Source organism: Vicugna pacos, chromosome 27 (assembly GCF_048564905.1).
Source record: "Vicugna pacos chromosome 27, VicPac4, whole genome shotgun sequence".
Lineage (NCBI taxonomy): Eukaryota > Metazoa > Chordata > Mammalia > Artiodactyla > Camelidae > Vicugna > Vicugna pacos.
In genome coordinates, this window is record NC_133013.1 from 26275129 (window position 1) to 26295640 (window position 20512).

At 48.7% G+C, this 20512-nt stretch overlaps 2 protein-coding genes across 6 annotated transcripts in view; one reads left to right on the top strand and one right to left on the bottom strand.

The window, feature by feature from the left end:
- NPTN (neuroplastin) overlaps window positions 1-20512 on the top strand; it is a 65027-nt gene that overhangs the window by 40950 nt on the left and 3565 nt on the right. For both annotated transcript variants that reach the window (XM_072951071.1, XM_031691666.2), the window contains exons 3-5: window positions 177-271; window positions 10639-10772; window positions 14449-14722. In XM_072951071.1, coding sequence (XP_072807172.1) covers window positions 177-271; window positions 10639-10772; window positions 14449-14722 — 503 coding nt within the window. The remainder of the gene's footprint in view (window positions 1-176; window positions 272-10638; window positions 10773-14448; window positions 14723-20512) is intronic.
- The window catches only part of REC114 (REC114 meiotic recombination protein), a 69474-nt gene continuing 60479 nt past the window's right edge, over window positions 11518-20512 (bottom strand). For all 4 annotated transcript variants that reach the window (XM_072951069.1, XM_072951066.1, XM_072951067.1 and 1 more), the window contains one exon: window positions 11518-11856. In XM_072951069.1, the coding sequence (XP_072807170.1) occupies window positions 11548-11856 (309 nt within the window). In that variant the 3' untranslated portion in view covers window positions 11518-11547. The remainder of the gene's footprint in view (window positions 11857-20512) is intronic.

The window sequence follows — 20512 nt, forward strand, 5'->3', positions numbered from 1 at the left end:
ATATTCATGTTTTGGGATATACAGAGGGAGGTTTTTGCTTTTAGTTAAGAGGAGGTGAGTTGCATTCATGCATTAATTTGTAGAGCAGGGTCCCTGGTTGCCCCTTGATTCTCCTTTTGTTGTATATTTTGACTGTTCCCAGCTTCCTCACTTGATTTTTCTTCTCATCTCTGCAGGATCAATAAGCCGAGAGCTGAGGATTCAGGCGAATACCACTGTGTATATCACTTTGTCAGTGCTCCTAAAGCAAATGCCACAATTGAAGTGAAAGGTACAACCCAACAGAGGCTGCAGCGTGAGCCTCTCACTTTCTTTCCGAGACACTGCCTTGGTCTGGACTTCAGTCTTCAAGCTCTTCTTGTTTCCGTTACGGGAGGCAATATAATGCTGTGGTTAGAACCACAGGCTCAGGAGTCCAACTGCCCGGGTTTAAATCCACACCCCATCATCTAGCTACGTGACGTGGCGAGCTGTGAACTTCTCTGTGCTTCCATTTCCTCACTTGTAAAACCTACTGCGTGGCACATGGGTTAGTTAGGGAGATAAATTAATTAATATAGTAGGTTGAACCATACGCAGTTGCTGTTTTTGTAGTTTAAAAAATGTTTGAACGTTGGCAGCTTCACATGGTTCGGCCTTACGTAGAGCTCATAGAACAGTGCCTTACAGGTGTTATTACGCAGGTGTCTCCAGTGGACCAGCAGGATTTGCCAAAGGACAGTGTGAACATCAGCTGTTTGTGGATAATTCGTTAGAATTTTAACAGGAGCTCTGGGGGCATGGCACCTTACAGATGAGGGTGTAGCTGGAAGTTCCACTACAGGCCAGTAGGGTCAGAGCCACCTACCGTCATTTAACCTAGCTTTCCTGTGTCATTTCAAAGAAGCAGCCAAAACCCAGAACAGTGAAACCACTGGCTCTGTGTCACAGTTTGTGGCCGACTTAGCACAGAACCCAGGTCCTGACTCCCATTCCCGTGTTTCTCCGTTTTATAAAATGATCATGGGGAGGCAGGGCTACTGTTTGAGGTTAGACTGGAGAGAGGAGGGGTTTTCCAGTCCTTTTCATTTTACTTAGAAAGGACACAGACTTGTCCTCTAGCTCCCTAGAAGCTGGAAGGATAAATTTAGGAAATGGGAACAGCCTATAAGGCAGGCATGCAGGTTTTTCTTAAAATATTTGGAAGACTGAAAATTCAGATTCAAAGAAAGCTTTGATACATTCAAAGTTTCTGATATATGTATGATGTTATTAAATGAAAGTAGTGTCTTGGTGACACAGCCCTAACTTGTGAGTTGACGAAAGGACGGCCAGTGCCTCCCAGCTGCCAGTTTGAATTCTAAATGCCTGAGGGCGCTGAGTCATGGTGGCATGGTTACAGTCCACACAGGCCAGAGGACCTGGGGTTTGATTAATTCAGTAGCTTTTCTTGGAGAGATCTGGGTTTCTCTCTGTTCTTGAAGAATGCCACAGTTGCTCACGATGAGGGTGAAGGTGTGAGAAAGCATTGTCTCTAAGCCAGCTGAGGCCCTTCCCGCCTGGGTGAGCTGAGCTACAGCGACGTCTCACTCCTCCCTGTGAGACCTGAGGCCCTGCAGCGCTCCAGGCTGAGCCTCTGGTGCAAAGTCCAAGTGCAGAGGGAACAGGACGGGTGAGGGAGGGAAAGTGGTGTGTCTAGTTAGTCAGCTCTCCGAAGTCTGAAGGGTAATTATGTACAATTGCAAGTCCTGACTAACCCTAATCGTTACTGATTTGGTGTTGATTTCTGAGAAGCGTTTTCAGGAGGGGAATCAGAGGTCATTTTTCCATTGGTTTGGCTACTAGAGAAGGTGGGGTTGGTTCACTGGCTCCAGAGGCATCTTTCCTGACACCCTCTTTACCAGCTAAGGTGGTCTGGCGGGCACAGGCAGGAGCGTCCTCTGAGGAAGGCACACGCTCACAGTTCTCTCACCATAACGAAGGCGCCCGGCGAGGAGGACTGGGCAGGTGCCAGCACCCTGGTTGTAAAGAAGCAGACCTTAAGAGAACGCTGCTCTATGTAACCCTAAACCATATTCTGGGACGAGCTTACACAGATACGTTAGTCTTTCAAGAAAATTCATATAGACTTCTAGAAATTCTAGTTGTCTTTTCCCTCTAGCCCCTAACACCTGGATAAAGACAGCTGAATGCTTAATGTCTTTCAGGTTAGAGAGAGTTTGGTCTGGTAAAAACTGAACATTTGGCTTTTCCTGTGTAAGCTTAAAAAGGTTTGCCATAGGCCCAGGATCATGTTCTAAGCTGGCTCCCAGTCGTGGCTGGGGTAGAAAACTGCCTTGAATTTAGAGTGCGGTGTGTGTGTTAGTCCCAAAGCATTTTCACATCAACTCTCATTTTATTTCCTCAGTGCCCCTAGGGTCAGGTAAGAGACAGGTATCTTTTTATAGCTGTAATGATCTGAAAACTCGGCTGAGTATTGAGAGGTAAGAGATGGTTCGTACTCAAGAACAGACACATTCGGGGATTCAGGAAACATAAGTGACCTCTGCTGAAAGGAGTGGCTTTAAGTAAGTCGGCATTTCAGGATAGTGTGATTCAGACCAGGCACATACGTGCACGTAGAGAGACACACCCCCCTTAGCACTTACTCTACACTCAGCCCTTTTCTTCCCCGTCTGGCCTTCCCTGCAGTTGAGAACTTCCCCAAAGCTGCTTTCTGGACTCAACACTGTTGGGAGTGAAGGACTTGCCCCTCCCTGGCTAGTCTGTGTCTGGTGACAAATCTTGAGTTACTTGCAGTGCACGAAAGAAAAGAAGGGTGAAGGAATTAGAGGGAGGGAGACATGTCTGGGAGCAGACCTAAGGCGGCAGTGCTTTTCCAGCCTAACCTATGGCTCCCTGTCAAGAAAGGAATTTTGAGGATGTCATATGTGCATGTATTAGGGAAGGCCTTGCCTCTGAAGTAGGGTTTAGTTTTTTTTCAAGGACAAGAATGAGGCACAGTGTAAACAGGAAGATACTGTTACTGTTGAGGATTACATTTCTTAGGTATTGGGCAGGTGACCTGAGCAGACACTGGGGGTGGAAGGCGGGGCAGGGCTGGCTAGGGGACAGGAGACGGCAATGACTAGACCTCATGGGACCTCTGCCCCACAGCCCGGCCTCTCGGGGCAGCTTAGGTCTCTCTAGGGAGGCATCTCTTTCCTTTTTGAGCTTTTTGATTCTTCAGAGGTTGTGTCTGTCAGAGACTCCACACTTCACTATACAGCATTCTTGAATGAATAGTGTTGAATTTGCTCCCTCTGTAATTACTCAACCTTTCTAATCCTTACTTCCTCCTCCTTCCCTTCTTCCTTTTCTGAAATTAAAAAAAGTACTCATAAAGCAAATTAAAATTTCCTGTGTAATTTACGAAGTTACAAAGAGAAAGTCCCCCTCATGACTCCCAGATCCTGTCTTTACTCCTCAGCCATTCTGATTAAGCCAGGAAACAGAGTTTGAGTTTTATTGCTCTTTTTAGACAAGGATTTTGGAGGTCGTCAAGTCCTCTGCACCAAAAATGCCACTGCCTCTTGTGAAAGGCACATCCCAGCCCCACGAAGGGCTAGATCTGGTGTCCTCTTGGGCCCATCATTATCACCCCCTCTCGCTGGACATTTCAGGTGAGTTTCAGTCTTTTGGTGGCTGTGAAAGCCAAGACTGATCTTGTTTTTCTCCTCCCCACTTCTTAGCTTTCTTTCTATTTGAATATTACGACGAAGTGTTAGGATTTCTAGAAGTGACCTTGCCCTGCATCCCTGTTTCATACTCTGTCGCACGGCCTTACAAGTGATGTATCAAAAGTCACCCGGTTGAGTCAAACTGTGTGGTGATGGCGACAAACATGATTAGTAAGAGTGATAACACACATCTCGCATTTGGGCAGCACCCGCAGCATGCAGTATTACGCTCATTTCTTCGTTCAGCAGGCAGCTAGTTTGACAGGTGAAGATGTTTAGAGGTTGTGACATAGTTTAGGTCAGAGCTGATGTCAAAGCTGATTCTGAGTCAGAATTGCCCCGATTTGAAAAGTCTTTGAAAGCGTAACAGTAATGTCTTGAAGCTGCTTTTGATCATTTTGAACGTCAGCCTTAGCCCAAGTAACCACCTGTTCTTTATTCTCCTCTCTTCAGGGTGCTACCCTGCCCTCCCTTAGTAAGAATAAGAACAGCGAACGTCATTACACACGTACTGTGTGTGGGCACCGTGCTGGATGCGTTCGTTACCTGTCCCTTTCCTGTAGTCTTCACGACTCTCTGAGGGAAATGTCATTATTATCTCCGCTTTCCAGGTGAGAAAGCTGAAGCTTGAGGAGGCTGAATGAGGTGTTCAGTGTGACAGAGTTAACCAGTGGAGCCAGAGCCTGTGCTCCCAGGCACTGAGCCACACTCTTGTGTTTAGCATGTAACAATTAAAACGTGTTGGATTGAGAGTTAGAAGAAGTGGCTTCTATTCCCAGCCCTCCCATTAAAAACTCACCATGACCCTGACTAGTCACTTTCCTCCCTTGGGCCTCAGATTCCCCAGATGTGTGACGAAGCAGGTCGAGGCAGCTGGTCTCGAAGGCTCTGTAAGGCGCTGAAGCGCTGTGGTTCCCTTATACGGACACAGATGAGAGGCTGGGTTATTGAAGGAAATGATTTCTAAGCTTCTGTTCCTAGTGGTAGTGACTGTCAGTGTTTCAGCTTCGGGAATGTCACCTTAGTGCCCCCCACACCTCCACTCATTCACCTCCCTGTTGGAAGGGAACTTCCCTCCTCATAGTCCACTGATCTCGGACACTCACACCAGGAAAGGTGTTAGAGCAGTGGTTCTCAAACTTGATTTAATGTGTGTGAAATGTGGCCTGGGCATCAGGCTTATTAAAAGCACTCGGGACAACGACAGTCTACAGACAGGGTTAGAATCACTGTCTTAGGGGAGACTTCAGCGCGTCCTACTCAGTAGCTCCACCTGCAGGAGAGGGCGAGCCTCGTCTGCAGAGTACAGGCTGCTCTGCTCTTCACAGCCACTGACGCGCCTCCTCGGTGTAATTTCTGAGCCGGGGCCAGCAGCTTGCTTGCTTCCGTCTTGGCCAGTCTCGTGCTGCTGCTCGCGCGGCCCTTGGCTAGCAGCAGGTCTTAGCTCTCCTCTGCCTTAAGCCAGGCCTCTATTTTGCTGTAGCAGAGACATCTCTGGGATTTGATGGGTTGCACAAAGGAAGCAAAGAGACCTCCTCTGCAGTCTCAGTATATTGTACGATGAGACATTTTATAGTATCTTCAAGGATGGAGTTTCTTTGAAAATTTGAAAAGGTTATGAATCTGCTTTGAAAAGTGAGCACCAAATAAGCAGTCCAGGTAAGAGGCCCCATACTTTGATCCCTGTCTCAACTCTGTTGCATTAACTTTATTTAATGTCCGCTTCAGCTGAACATGTCTCCATTGCCCAAGGTGACACTTGGTGTAGCCAGCAGCCAGACAGGAGCTGGAGGCTCCGCTCTGAGTGCCTGCAGGTCAGGCAGCAGAGGATGCTGAGGAACATGTCTTTGTCCTCAGCCAAAGGCCCAGGCAGTGAAATTGGGTCAGGTGCTGGCGAGCAACTGACTCTTTTGGAACCCTGGCATCGGCCATTCACTAGTTTACTGGAGGGATCTATCCATTAACTCATGTGATTAGAGTATGTGGCTAACAAGGTCAGTTAATTCTCAAGTGGGTCTGTGATCTCTTTTAAGAATCTCTTTGTTACTTCCTTGCTGCCCAGTCTGTGCCTCCTTGAGAATGTCAGTGGAAGTAGGCAGTATTTGCTCTGCCCCACTCCTCAGACCTACTCCTCAGACCTGCCTGCAGACCAGCAGGATCTGATTAAGCACTTCCTTATTAAATGGCAAGCCCATGTGAGGCGAGGCACTGAAACCAATATAACTAGGCCATTAATCGTTATAATTTGTCAGTGTCTGACCTGAGTGAACCTTACTAGAGTCACAGAGGTCCTGTCTGTATCAGCAAGCCGGAGAAACATCATAGTCAGCATCTCGGATTTCTCTGAACTCAGTAATGCCTTAGCCCAGCCCTTCCTTTCCCTCATAGCGCAGTGTAAATTTTTAGTTTTGACCCTGTGCTCCAATCAAGTGCTAGATTGATAGAGAGATACAAGTTAATCCCCATAAGACCTCCATGATGTAGGTGGGTATTTTGTTCCCATTTTACAAAAGTAATACTGAAACTCAGAGGATGGGGAAATGACCTGCCTTAGCTTACTCAGCTAATGAGCAAGAAGAGTCGCAATAGAGCTGCGTTTCTGTGACCTGAAGTTCAGAGCTCTTTACGTTGTAGTACGTGAAGTGCTTAAACTCTGGCAGGTGGATCAGTCCCACCTCAGGCCTAGAGTGTTCTAGTACATCCACAAGCAGAGAGGCCATTTGGGCAATTACCAGTAATGCATGTTGTATGTTTTTTTTATTGTTTATGGACTCTGTTCTAGTTTGGCTTATTTCCTCTTCCATATGACGAAGTACAAAAAGCATGCCCTCCAGAGTCAGCCCTGAATCTGGATTCCAGTACCCCCAGTATAATTTTAGATGTTAAGTAACTTTACCAAACATGAGTTTTCTGGTCTATAAAAATGGGGTGATGTCTGCTTCATCGGGTGGTTGTATTTGTTATCTGTTGCTGCATAATAATTTGCCCCCAAACTTAGTGACTTAAAACAACAAATACTTACCACAGCATCGTTTCTGTGGGGCAGGAAGTAGCAGATGAGTGGAGTGGTTCTGGCTCAGGGTCTCTCAAGCTGTTGGCTGGGGCTCAGTCATCTGAAAACTTGACGGGGGCTGGAAGATGCATTTCCTAGATGGCCGCCTCAGTGGCTGGCGGTAGAAGGCCTTCACTCCTCATGACGTGGGCCTCGCCATAGGCTGAGTGCCTTCCCAGCGTGGCAGCTAGCCTCCTTCAGAGTGTGTGGTCTCAGAGAGAGACCAGAGACAGAGTGCGCGCGTGTGTGTGTGAGGAGGAAGCCACATTGTATTTTGTGTGCTAGTTTCCAAAGTTCCACACCTATTTTTATGTATATAAATTTACATATGTTTTCTATGTGTAAATACATTTTATAAATATATATTTATATGTATATATAAAATATGTGCTATATTTTATTCTTTAGAATCAAGCCACTAAGTCCAGCCCATACTCAAGGGGAGGGAAATTAGGCTCCACCTTTTGGAGAGAATAATAACCAGAATTTGTGGGCTATGTAAGAGGTGGACTCTGAGCCCTGAGGGGCGCCCTCCCTGGCCACTGCTGACACATGCTCTGAGAGCCTACACCTTTCGTGCTGGGGATTGGCTGTCCTGCTCAGCTGGTGGGGCAGGAACAGACTTTCTGATTGAGCAGCGGCCATAAAGATAGAAGTGGAAAAACTTCTCAATGACCCAGAGGCTAAAGTGATCATTACAATCACTCCCTGTAAGAGCTGGGTGTGTGGCTTGGGTTAATCACCTCCCTGCCTAGTACACTAGCCATACTTCCACCGTCCCAAGAAGAGTCAGGGCATTATTCTTTTGAGTACATGAGGTAGAAAGGATATTACTCCTAAGCTTCACTCCGTATTCTTTGCTGGGCTGAGGAGAAAGCAGTAGTAGATCTAACTTAAAAGATTGACAGTGCTTTCCTATAGGCTTCACTATGGCCAGTAAAGTGGGGCGGGGGGTGCCTCAGTTCCTATGTAGTATCTGCACATAGTAGCCTCGAAAGCACCTTTGCACTGTAAGTAGAAGCCTCTAGAATCTGGAGTGGATGAATGGAAGGGGAAAGAAGTGTTCTCCTCGGCCCGAGCACCAAGGCAGTGGTGAAGGCCATCCCCACCCCTCTCCCCAGGTGGTGGCCTTCAAGAACAGTAGCGTTTTAGAGGCTCTGGAACCATAAACCAACTCAGCCTTAAGCCTTCTCATGTGTACTCTTAGGGATGAGTCTTCTAAAGCAAAAACTAATGTTGGTGAATTCACAGTACTGTTGGAATTAGTCAGATAACTGGACCAGAGTAAGCAGAGTGGGTATTCTCTGTGGGGCAAAGGAGAATGAAAGTGGAAAAATGTATCACCTATAAGCTGACTTCTGAAAGTTGCATCTCTACCCTAGACCACTCCCCTGTGCTCCAGGCCTGATATTCTACTGCCTACTTGACAGTTTCACTCGGATGTTAAATAATTAAATGTCTTAAACTTAACATGTCCTAACCTTTGAACTGGATTTTACTACCAGCATTGCTCCACCCTCAAACAAAACAAAGTAAAAACAAGCAAGCAAGCAAGCAAACGTGCTAGTTCTCCTGCGGTCTTCCTCATCTCCCTAACTGGCAACTCTGTTCTTAGTTACTCAGGCCAGAAACCTTGGTGTCATCTTTGACTCCCTTTTTCTCTCACACCCCACATTCAGTGCATTAACAAATACATTAACTTAACCTCTAAAATATATCCAGAATCTCCTCACTTCTGCCACCCCTGCCCTTGTCCACACTGCCCTCTCCTGTGCCTGGGTTGCTCTGAAAGCCTCCTAACCGGTCTTGCTTCCGCTGTTGTCTCTCTGTAATTGTCGTCCACACAGTAGCCAGAGGGAGCCGGTCGAAGCGCACAGATAATTTCATACCTGCACCTAGTATTCACCAGTGGCTTCCCAGCTGACTTAAGAGTAAATGCCAAAGTAATTTCATTGGCCTGTAAAGTCCTATCCAATCTGGGCGCATTGTCTGATTTCATCTCCTCCCATCTCCCCCTTGCTTACTGTGTTTCAGCTGAACTGCTCCATGCTGTTCCTTGTGCGTAACAAGCACGCTTCTGCCTCGAGGCCTTTGCCTTTCCCTCTGCTTGGAGTGTTCTTCCTGCAGATGAGTGGCCTGCTCCCTTACCTTCACGACTGCTGAAATTCCCCTCACCAGAATGGGCCCCCACCCCTACCCTGGGACGTACGCGGTGGGTGGTGAGCGTTCAGCAAATGCCTGTTAGGTGACGGGGACCCAGCCAGGGGCAGACGTGGCGGCTCCTCTGCTTGTGTGTCTCCCCACCCCTGGCTGCTGTTTTGGGCTGCGGCTCTGGAGCTTACTCCTTGGCATGCTTAACATGGTCCTTCGTGATTTACTGAGTGGAGAAAGCTCTGAGGAAGGGTGACCAGGTTGAACAGTAGGCCTGAGACGAGTGAGTGGCTGTGATGGGAACTTGAGCCAGCGTGACCCACTCCTTTCTGGAGTGAGGAATTATGCCTGGAAAAGCAAAGAGAGGACATTTCCTTTATAACGCGCTACGCAGAAAACACCTCACACTGAGCAGTAATGAGCAGGCCTTAGTCTGGCAGGCAGTGGCTATAAAGGCAGCTTGCAGCTTGGCTCATTCCATTACTATCCAGGTGCCTAGGAGGTGGTCTGGGATGCACAGTCTGAGAGTAGCAGGACTTTGGAGTATTTTGAAGCCACACCAAGCCCGCCAGTCATAGGGGAAGCACGCGGTCAGCCCACGATGTAACAGTTATATAGGCTCGTACAGTCTCAGTATTAACGTCTTGACATCTCACTTTTCTCTCTATCCAAGAACACTGGATGTAGGCAGGGGCTAGGATTACTCCCTTTGATAATAAGTGTAGAACTGAAGCGCAGAATTAAGGAACCAGCAACAGTGGAGTCTGGACCAGGCTTACTGATTCTCCTCCCCTTCTCGGCTTAACCAGGTGACGTCTGGCCTACTTTGAGTTTCACTGCTTTCACATTAGTACAGCTGGTGAGGTGTGGTGGGAAATACAGTTGAGAGCAAAGCAGGCCAGATTCCAAGAATTAGCCCTTATCTCAGGCATCTTGAATCCTTTAAACTTAACTAACATTTAAACCGTGGGCACTGTTTATTTCTTCCTGAAGGATTCTTATAAGTGGAGAAGACCAGTCGCCGTAAGCCTGTCTAGAAACTACCCCGGGACTGAGCTCACTGAGATGACTGCATCTCACGTGTACAAGTCAGATTCTTAAGCTGCTAGTAAAACCTCTTGGGACACTGGCTGAATTTCCCGTTCATTCCTTTCTTCCCTTGTGAGGACCCGCTTGCTGGATCCCCTTTCCTGGGAGAGCCTTGGCCGATGGTGCTCATCACACAGCTTCTCCACGCACTCGCCGCTTCTCCATACCTTGCAGTAGGACTTGATTTTTAGTCCTGTTTTGTTTGCTCTCAGGGATCTCTCATTTCCTTACGGGCATATATGGTATTTGACAGTCCAGAATTATTGTTCATGTGTTTTAAGAAAATATCATGACTAGTAGAAGAGATAACAACTGCTGTTTGCATTTTCTTCAAAGGATGGCTTGCTTTAAGGCAGCTGAGCCTGTGCCCTCCAACAGTCGGTTGGAGGACCCCCTGTATTATTAGTTGAACTTCACACATTGTAATCCTGGGGTCTGCTTGGGCTGCTTTGGTGGCCTGGAGGTAGGGGATAGGGTTGGTTCCATTGCTCTGTTCTGACTTGAAATGCATGCTATCAAAGCTGAATGGGAGGGCGACTCTAAAGCCCGAGTATATTAGAAGCAGGGCTCTGAGCCAGTAGGTGGGGGCTTTGTATCCTGTTCAGCATAGGCTCCCATGGTAACTATATTCAATGCTCTTTCTCACAGCTGCTCCTGACATCACTGGCCATAAACGGAGCGAGAACAAGAACGAAGGGCAGGATGCCATGATGTACTGCAAGTCAGTTGGCTACCCCCACCCAGAGTGGATCTGGCGCAAGAAGGAGAACGGTATGCTCGTGGTGAGTAGGAGGCAGCGCTGGCTCTCCGGACCTGGTCCCCGTGGCTGCTGGTGTTTCTCCGGGGGTGGGGGGCTGGACATCTAGACCAGTTTCCGCAGCCTGCCACGTTGGCTGGTGTGGCTTGGGTCACCCTTTCCAGAGTCATGGACGGCTGCCTCATGAACCTGGAAGTCACTGACGGTCTCTGAGCAGCACGGAGCCCTATATGTGATTTAGTAAAGCTGCAGGGCTGCTTGCCTTCAAGGCAGGACACCAGGAGAGCCTGTGCCAATCTTAAACTTTTATTATTATTCCAGTCCATCTGTTCTAAAGAAAATGCTGGTCTTGAAGTGGTCTTAATGCACCTTTCTCGTTTTGGGGACGGCAAGGCAGTGAGGCGGTTACTAGTATATTCCTGGAGCACACGAAACACCCGCTAGGAGTGGACAGTCTGACGGGGCCCACGGGCAACGTAGACGTGGGGAATCCAACAGTGTTTGCTTCACAAGAGGTCAAAGGAACAGCTCTTCTAATCCGTGGCGCGACTCTTGATGAAACTGGCGGAGTCAGAGCCTTAGATTCCTGCTTCCCCCGATGGATGTCTGCCGGGGGTGGGGGGTCACACAGCCCTCCCGGCGCTGTGAGCCCAGCACCGCCCCCTTCAGGCGTCCTCCTGACGGGCAGCCTTTGGAATCGGAGGGACCCTGGAGAGCGTCTAGTCTATCACCTACCTACTAACCAAGGCAGACGGCCAGCCCACTGAAGGGTCAGTTCCGGTTTTTTTATTTCAAGCACGTTATTCTTCCCACTCGGCAGCCTCTCGGTAATAACATGTCAAGTGGTGAGAAGGACGCTCACACGGACAGGGAGGACCAGGTCCGAGGAGCCCTTCGTGAGGGGACGAGGGTGGAACGGGGAGGCGAAACTGCTGCTGGCTGGCATTTTCAGAGCGGGCCTCTAAGGTGCCAGCAAGGAACTGCCCGTTTCTCTCTACTGGTCCTGGGGCGGGGCCTGGAGCTTCTGCCAGGGCCGGTTCGGAGTCCTCAGTGGGTGTTTTCAGTTCTGCTGTTCTCCTGCCCACAGACCTGTTGTATTCTGGAAGACACTGAAAATAAAACATTATTACTTCCTCTTGTTTTCAAGCTATATATCATTTGAAAGACAGAAGACTTTTTTTTTTTTGGTGGGGGGAGGTAGGTAGGTTTTTATTTATCTGTTTTTTTGTGGAGGGACTGGGGCTTGAACCCAGGGGCATGTGTGTGCTGAGCATGTGCTCTGCCACCGAGCTGCTCTTCCCCCGGTAGACAGAAGACTTAATGAAACAGGGACAGGACAAAGAAAAGCTATATCTAGGTTGATGCTCTTGAAAGCCAGTTTCTGAACAGCCTCAGCTTGGTTGAGTGCTGAAGTAAATGCTTTCATGTCTTCCTAGACGCTGGTTTCAGCAGTTCTCTGACTTCCTCTTCTGGACAGGCCCCATAGCTTCCTTGGACCTCTCTGTTGTTAAAGAGCTGAGTCCAATCCAACATTCCAGTTTATCTCCTGCCCCCTCTCCTGCAGCCTGCAAAGAGAGCAGAGGAGTGTCCTTGCTCTGTCCTCTGGCTGCTTCTCTGTCCTGTGTGGGGAGGGAAGAAGGGACAAGTATTCACTTGTCTGGCTTTTGTAGTCCATTCTTGGTTGTTGCTTCTTCTGTGGCCTCAACAGACTGGCCTCTATGCAGCATGCATCCAGGTGCTCAGTCTCTTGGGAGCTGTGCGAGCTCTTCCGGGTGCCAGCCCTCAGTATGAGAGGTCTGCCGAGTGGACCTCTCTGATGCCTGCTGAGCTCTAGCCGTGGGCGATCTCGTCCTGAGCTTCTCACCGCTGGAGTCTGCTCGCCTGAAGGTGACCCTCTGGAGTGGAGGGAGCTCGAACAGCATGGCTTTCAGGTGGTGGGAGTGTAGGCTGCTGTGGCCTCTCGTCTCAGGTAACTCCTTCCCAAGATAGGGGCACAGGGTGCACCAGCCAGTTGCCTGCCTGAACAGACACCCAGTGGAAAGAGATGTTTTCTTTTTGGCGCCCCCAAACTTAGAGTGATTCTCTTGGCTGCCAGATGGAAGGATACAGTGCCAAGTGTTAACTCTCTTCCTGTCATCTACAATCCTGCCTTCTGCCTTAGAGCCTGACTTGGGTAATGTAGTTTAGGTGATGACTGGGGATGATTGAGATAGCCTTATGGGGCTCCCTTTCCATAAGCCCTTGGAAGGACTTTGTCCCCATCTTTGTTTGAGCCATTTTTTCTTCTTTGGAATATGGGGTACTTTTGATACCTCATCAGTTCTGTGACAGTAGGACAGATCCCACCCAGTATCTTATTATGCATTGATTGAAAAGGTGGAAGTCTCCTACGTATGATGGTATTTTAAAAATACCCATTGAAGCCTTGTGGACCAAAGATGACACCAATCACCTCAGGTCATAAGTGAAAAACATAAAATTAGTGAGCCAGCAGAGCATGGGTTAGAGAAACTGGCAGCTTCCCAAGTTCTAGAGTCGACACTTCACAGAATGACTCTAATTTTGAAGGCTGTGAGTTCCCATTTCAGCCATGCTCTCGTGCAGATGTGGACAGGATTTCCGGCATAGTTAGGCATCATTGTGGGGACTGTCCTCCCCTTTCCTCTCTACTATTTCCGATCACGCTTTAGTCGTTGCCTGTGGACTGGCCCATGAGTCACTTCCTCCGCTACCAGTGTCCCCTGAGGTCAGTGCTGCAAGCCTGTCCCGCTCCACCTAGGCCCTGGGCGTCGTCTCACCCTGCCTCCCACGTGTGCCTGGAGCGTTCCTGTCCTGCTCTGTCAGCCCTCCTCCCCCACAGTCTAGTTGAAAGTTAGCTCTTCTACAGAGATTTCCCAGACTCCTTCCAGCTGTGGCCACTCACTCCGTGGCCCAGAGTGCTCCGTTCACACCTTGGGGCTTTCTACCATATCCCTCTGATTACCCCTTTGGAGGTCTGCTTTCCCCTCGAGGCCAGTCTCCTTGTTCATTTTTGTGTCATACTTCTCCCCTTCTGTCTCACCTCCCCCTCAGCAGGACAGAAAACATGTGGCATACATTAGGAAATATTTGCTAACTGACTGAATGAACTTTCCTTTAACCCTGTCATTCTGAAAGGAAGTGAAAGTTATGAATTTTCCCCACTCTGACTTCTTAGCATTGCTTCTAGAAGTTCAGGGAGACTTTCCAGAGTTCACGACGCGTCGTGTAGATGTGCTGACTCTGGAGTCATTGATAGGCCTGCTGCTACCAGATATGTGCCTGACCAAGGCGGTCCTGCACCGTCCTCCTCCATCCTTCCCTGTTACAGTTTCTTCCCTGGTGTTTGGAGCAGCATTTTCTAGATTGAGTCGTTCTTTTCCGGGTCCATAGGGTAGGACCTCCCTTCACTTCACAGAAGTTTGCGGAGTTCAGAGGATCAATAGTAGGGGAGGCTTCTGCCCTGGCTTTATTAGAAGCTTGTTGATTTGCTGTTTTTGAGATTGAAGGGAAGTGAGTGATGAAGTACTTGAAGTTCCTTGGACAAAGACGGTGTTAGACACTGCTCCTTGGTCCCAGCCAGTAACCTGCTGAGGATGGACAAGCACCCTGTCACCCCGTCTCGGGCACGGATTTGCCTGCTCTGACCTTTGTGTTCTCTCGCTTTCTCTGCTCCTGCACAGGAGATTGTCAACAGCTCTGGCCGCTTCTTCATCATCAACAAGGACAATTACACGGAGCTGAGCATCATGAACCTGCAGATCACAGAAGACCCTGGCGAGTATGAATGTAATGCTACCAACTCCGTTGGCTCTGCCTCCTTTGTCACCGTCCTCAGGGTACGGAGCCACCTGGCTCCACTCTGGCCTTTCTTGGGAATTCTGGCTGAAATCATCATCCTCGTGGTGATCATTGTCGTGTATGAGAAGAGGAAGAGACCAGATGAAGTTCCTGACGGTAAGAGCATCCCTACAGAACAGCTGTTCTGCTGGGCCGGCTCCTTGGGCTGGTTCCCAGGCGCCCAAAGGGGACTGTAAGGGTGCTGGGATTCAGGCCCAGAAGGAGAGAAGGAATACTCTTACACTGGTTCCTCACCCTCTACCCCTAAGATTAGCCACCTCGAGCTGTAATCACTAACTTAGTCCCTCCATGTGGGTGTCCTCCAAACCCCAGTCCCATCTGCCCTTCAGGCCCCTTATAGGGAATGGGCAGCTGTCAAGTCTCTTTGTTCAGCTCTGTCCTCCTTCAACACAGATCATCAGGCAGATTGAGCTTGAGGAGAATCCAAGTCAAGCCTAGAAGCCACCCCGAGAGCACAGGCTGCCTGGCCTTTCAGGCAGATTTAAGGTATCTGACTGGTTGCCACGTGGTCACCTGGTGCAGCCCCTGTAGGGAACTTTCCTGTCCCAGAGTGTTGCTGGGAAAAGCCATTGGAACAAAAGTCAGCCTTTGGGTCCCTTGGTTGGTCTGTCCAGAAGGTTTTGAAGGTTCTTGGTGAAGCAGGCCCCGGCCGTCTGGCTTTTTTGCCTGTCTCAGACAAGAATGGCGGAGAGCACCGGATGGATCCACCACGCCCAGTTTAAGACAGATGGCCAAGCACTAACGTCTGGAGTCCGTGCCACAAGGCGGCTCCCCCAGGCTGGCCAGGGTCAGAGAAGGCAGCTGACAGCAGCAGCAGGACCACAGTGAACTGTAAGGCGCTGGGAAGAACAGGAGTCTTAGGCTGTTGGACATGCTTAAGAGTTAGAAAAGGTCCTGGAAGTTTTTTGTGTTTTTGTTACGGATGGCCCATTTCTAACCCTGTGATAGCAACTGGGGAAGCTACTAATGGAGCCCTGTGTCAGCAGTCCTTCAGATCCCTAACCGGGCCCCACTCCCCACCTCCCACCTTATGACGTCATCAGCAAAAACAAGTTAATTGGTCAGCCGACCATTACGGCCACTTGCCTGTCACTGACTGGTCTAGAAGGGTGTGCACCTAAGCTCTGTGGAGGCCAATCTTGGGAGATGGGAGGATGCCAGCTCCAGTCTGACCGTCCTGGGCCTGTGCTGTGCACTGTGGTGCCGGGCCCTGCCCCAGTGAGCTGCCTGTGTCCCTGTGGCTGGCCAGCAGGATGGCAGCGCCAGCTGTGTGTGTCCGTGGAGAACGCTAAGGGAGGTCTGGTGCTCCCGCAGAAAGGGTGCAGCCCGGAAGCCGTGCCGTTGGCTTCAGATTCTCCGGAAGGATGTGTTTGAGAGCAGCAGTCACTTCCCCTTCTTTTCCTTTCCTTCAGCAGCTCCTAAATCTTTGTCTGTACTAGGTAGAGGGAGTGCTGTAGTGAGGCTGGTGAAAAGGTTTTTTGTTGAAACGAACGATATATTTGGGGAGACCTGGTGGATTTCCATCCAAATGTGCGGGTCAGCAATGAACTAGACAGGAATGGGATGGACGTCAACTGGAAGCAGGTGGGCCTTTGTAGATAAGTGGGCTCATTCCCTGAAACGTGAGCGTGTCCTGGGATTTTTACTTTCCTTTTCCTCGGTCCACAGAACTGCTATTCTATGGAGCGAAACTGCTTTCTTAAGATTTCCACTATATGCATAACATTTTTTTCTCTAAATTTCTCTTTCCTGCTACAAATTGGTTCCCAAGGCAGAGGACCTATGTTTAGATCTGAGAGTAAAGGAGGAGAGTTGCCTGTCAGTGTTTCCTGTGTAGGTTTTTTAGGAGCAGTTATGCCTCACTTCTGGAAAGAGCTTTTCCATCCCCTCTGAATGCTTTTGCTTTGCTAAATACCACCTTTCTTAGCTTTCCCTTTGGAAAGGTTGAGATGCAAAAAGTCAGGAAAAGGTAGGGTGTGCTTCAAAACCTGATTTTTTTATTTTAAGACAAGGCTGCCTGTCCCTCTCTTGGCAGAGTGACCCACTGGCTTAGCCTGTCCCTGTTGGAGGCTTCAGTCTTTGTAGAAGCTTCTTCATTGACCAGGTTGCTATCCCAGTGTATGTGGAATACCATCAAGTTAGGTTTGGTTAGTATTGGTTCTGTCTGGCAAGTGCAGACATCTGCCCCGGGAAGCAGCTGTCTTTTTTTTTCAAGAATCCCAAGGCTGTTGAACACAAATGGAAACCAGTTTGTTACAGGAGACATCTGTGGCCAGCAAATTTGAACAGCTTCCTGGAGGAAAAATACCTCTTTTGAGCTAAATTATTATAGACAGTGACTGAATCCTACGTAAAAGAGATGATTGCAGGGTAAGTGCGAAGTAGAGCCTCCATGCTTTAGTGTCTTGGAAGAGTACTGCACTGCAGGCAGCTTCCACTTTGTTGTTGTTGGATCGAGGTGGCAGACCGGGGATGCTGGAGTCACTGCAGTGTCTGCCTCCTCTCCGCCCCTCCTGCCAGCCAGCGTGGTCCAGGCGCCACTCTTCAGCACATCCCTGCTCTTGCTCAAGCAGTCCATCCCATAGTTTGCTCCTTTGTCTCCCCACCTCCTTCTCTCAGACTCTCCCAGACTCCTGTGCCCCGCTCCAACCTGCCCTTTTTGCTTCTCCTCTCCTGGAAGTAACTTTTTAAAAAGTTGATTGTTCTTCTGTGAGTTTTCCTCATGCAGCGTTTTTTTTTTCCTTTAGCCAGTTTCCCTTCAGCGCCTGCGCAGGTCCCGTAGGAGCAGACTCACCTCCTAGGCCTTCCTCCCACATGCCCGTCCCCAGATTTACACACAGGTGTAACGCGTACTCTCCTTTTTGGAATGGACGAAGCAGCACGTTGTATCTGATGCAAGTTTGGAGCTTTAGAGGTGATTTTTATCTGTCAGATAACCATTTATGGCTCTGTGTTGACTTCTTTATACCACTGTGAAAATTGGTGGTTTATGGGTCTGACATGCTTTTTCTCTGCCAAATGATTACTTCTTTTATCAAGATATACCAATGATTTATTTCTGAATCCTTGAACTTTTTTTTAATGAAAAAGTCCCACGTAAAACCCACCGTGTTCACATTCAGGCACCCTGTGAGTTTCTGATAACTCAGCCCCTTACTCCAACAGAGCCCTACGGGGACGGTGCAAGAGTATCAGAACGTACAAACCAAAACAGTGTGATTCAGCCTGAGCGTGTTCTACTGGCAAAGCACGTACTGCTGTAGCTTTCTCACACAGATGGTACTTAGGCTTAAGGGCTAGCTGCTTCCCGGATTTAAAAAAAAAAAGGCCCTTGACTTTTCTGTCTCCCGGCCTATACTCAGGACATCTTATCAGTGAAATTCACATCCAGACCCCTTAAGGCCTCTGTTCCGGCCTCTGAGGATCGTGTCCCAGGGAGTTGTCTTGTAGGCAGGTCACCTGCATTATACCTTTTACCTTCAGTGTTTTCAGTAACAGGAGCCAAGTAAGGGCTTCATTTTTTTGTTTTTGTTTTTTCACTTTACTCACCTGACTGCATACAGTGAAAATGTTAAATAAATAATTCTCTAAAAAGACCAAGATTCAGATCCCTCTAGCCTTCCCGTCCATCTCACAGCCGGACGTAATGCTTGGAGCACACCGTCCGTGCTGGTTCCCTGCTGACTGAGCCCGCGGGGAGATGGGGCGCAAACCTGCTGAGTTGCTGGGGCCTTCAGTTCTGTACATTTTAGTGACCCTGAATGAAAACAACAGGAGCTGATTTAAGAAAAGAAGCAGTGGCATCAAAAAGAGCTTTCTGTCTTCACGCTAGGGGAGTAATTTTTGTGAGCAAGTAAGGGGACTCTTCAAGTTACTGGTGGAGAAGGTATTTGAGGTTTTATGGGAACCATTCTTAGTAGCTCTGATGTTTCCAGCCTGTTTTAGACGCTTTAGAATTAAGAGCTAGTCTCAATAGTCCAAAACCGATTAGCTGGTCAACACATCGGTAGTAGATGAAGCTTTACAACAGGCTAGGAATGTTGGAAAAGAAATGTGACTTTTTAAAATGACAAGCAAAACACACATTTGTTATTTCTTAACCAGGGGTCATTCTGGGTCAGTAACAAGTTACCTTATGAAGAAAATACAGTAGGACCAAACAAGGAAGGTAATAGGAAGTAACTGCTAATCTCTTTCGGGTTTACTGCTTCTCTGCTGAGATCAGGCAAAATTTAAGTGGGTTTAGAAACCATAAAACCGCACCCTAAGTAGGATGAAGGCAGAGAAGGAGGAGCTTTGACCAGACAACGCATTTTGACTTCAAAGCCATCTCTTTGGAGGTGGTATTCTATCAGGTAACCTGTTACTTAAAGGCATCGCAGAGCGCCCTTCCAGAGTCTGAGGCAGCGCAGTGGAGTGAGGGCGCTAGTGCCTTCGGCTGGGAAGACAAACATTCAGGTGGATCAGGGTGTGCAGCAGCTCCACCAGGAACTTCACTCATAGACGGATTCCAGGGCATCTTGTCCCCACTCTCCCCCAGCCCTCTTCCTCTCACCGAGCCAGAGGCTGTGAGCAACACCCAGTGGAGAGAACAGTCATCGTTTAGGTGGCGGTCTTGTGGCCTGAGGGTTTGGGAGTGTGTTGATACTTGTCGGTTACTATGACTTCTTTTTTTTCCCCCTCAATTGCATCAAACCCTTAAAACATGGTGGTAAGTGAGCGATATGCATGCTTTTGGAGTTTGTTTAATCTCCGCTTCAGTCTATACGATGCACAGTTCATAATGTTAACACTTTTCTTCAAGTTTACTTCATTCACTTTCACAACTAATTTGGATTTCAGTTTGCTGTTTAATCCTCATTTACTTTGATTTTCGTACCTTTTTTCTGTAGTTCTGTTCTTTCTCTCTCTCCTGATTTCCCTGTTGGAGGTCAAGTTGTTTTCTGTTTGACCTGTAAAGGGAGAGTGCTGATGCAGATAGTGATTCAGGCCAGGAAGGTGGGGAACGCCAGGCTCTTTTCTCTGTTCCTTGTAAATGTGAAAATGGATTTGGGGAGAGAGAGGAAGGGGCTTGTGGCTCTTGGGATGCAGACCCCCGTGTGAAGAGCAGCCGCTCCCACCTGCAGGCATGGCAGCTGCACCAGGGCCAGTGTCACTCAGACCCTCACATATAGCCCTTTGCACGTTCCTGGCTCTTTGGGCTGGAAGATGATGTGACCCGCCAGGCGCCAGGGTGTACGTGTCCCCCCGCTACCGAAGAAAGGAAAGCTCGCGGTGCCAAGTGCTGGGGTTGGTGCTGACCGCGTTAAGCTTTGAAAAGATTAGCTTGGCTATTGCGACTCCCCCTCCCCTGCTTTTTCTCAAGTTGGGAGTAGATTGATGATATTCTTGAATCTACTGTCTTGTTTTAGAATTTTGTATTTTCGGGTGTACAACCAGAGCACTAAAAATATTCTAAGTTTGCTCCTGTGTTTTCCTTTAAGTCCCTGAAGTGCTTAGTTGCTAGCATGTAGCTGAGCTGGCTTGGCTGGGACGCTGAGAGCATTAGGGTGTCGCGGTGAGGGACGATGCAGGCTGGGCTCGTGTGTCTCGGTGCCCGATGTCCTGTGTACCTGCACCGTGTGCACAGCGCACAGGTGTCGTGGGTGTCCCCGAGTCCTGGCTTGCCCTCTGTGCTGTGTGACAGTGCACTGTCGTTGGTAGCAGAATCCTGTGGACACTGGTGTGTCGCTAGCCTGTTTTGGCTGAGAAGTCGTTGGTTCATGGTTAGTTTGTTTTTGTCTTGTTTTCGTTTTTGAAATCTTATTTTGCTCCGGTCACTTGTGTGTGCTGGCGGTGGCTTTGCCTCTCCGTTGCCTCGAAGGAACAGGTGGAGCAATGTCTCCC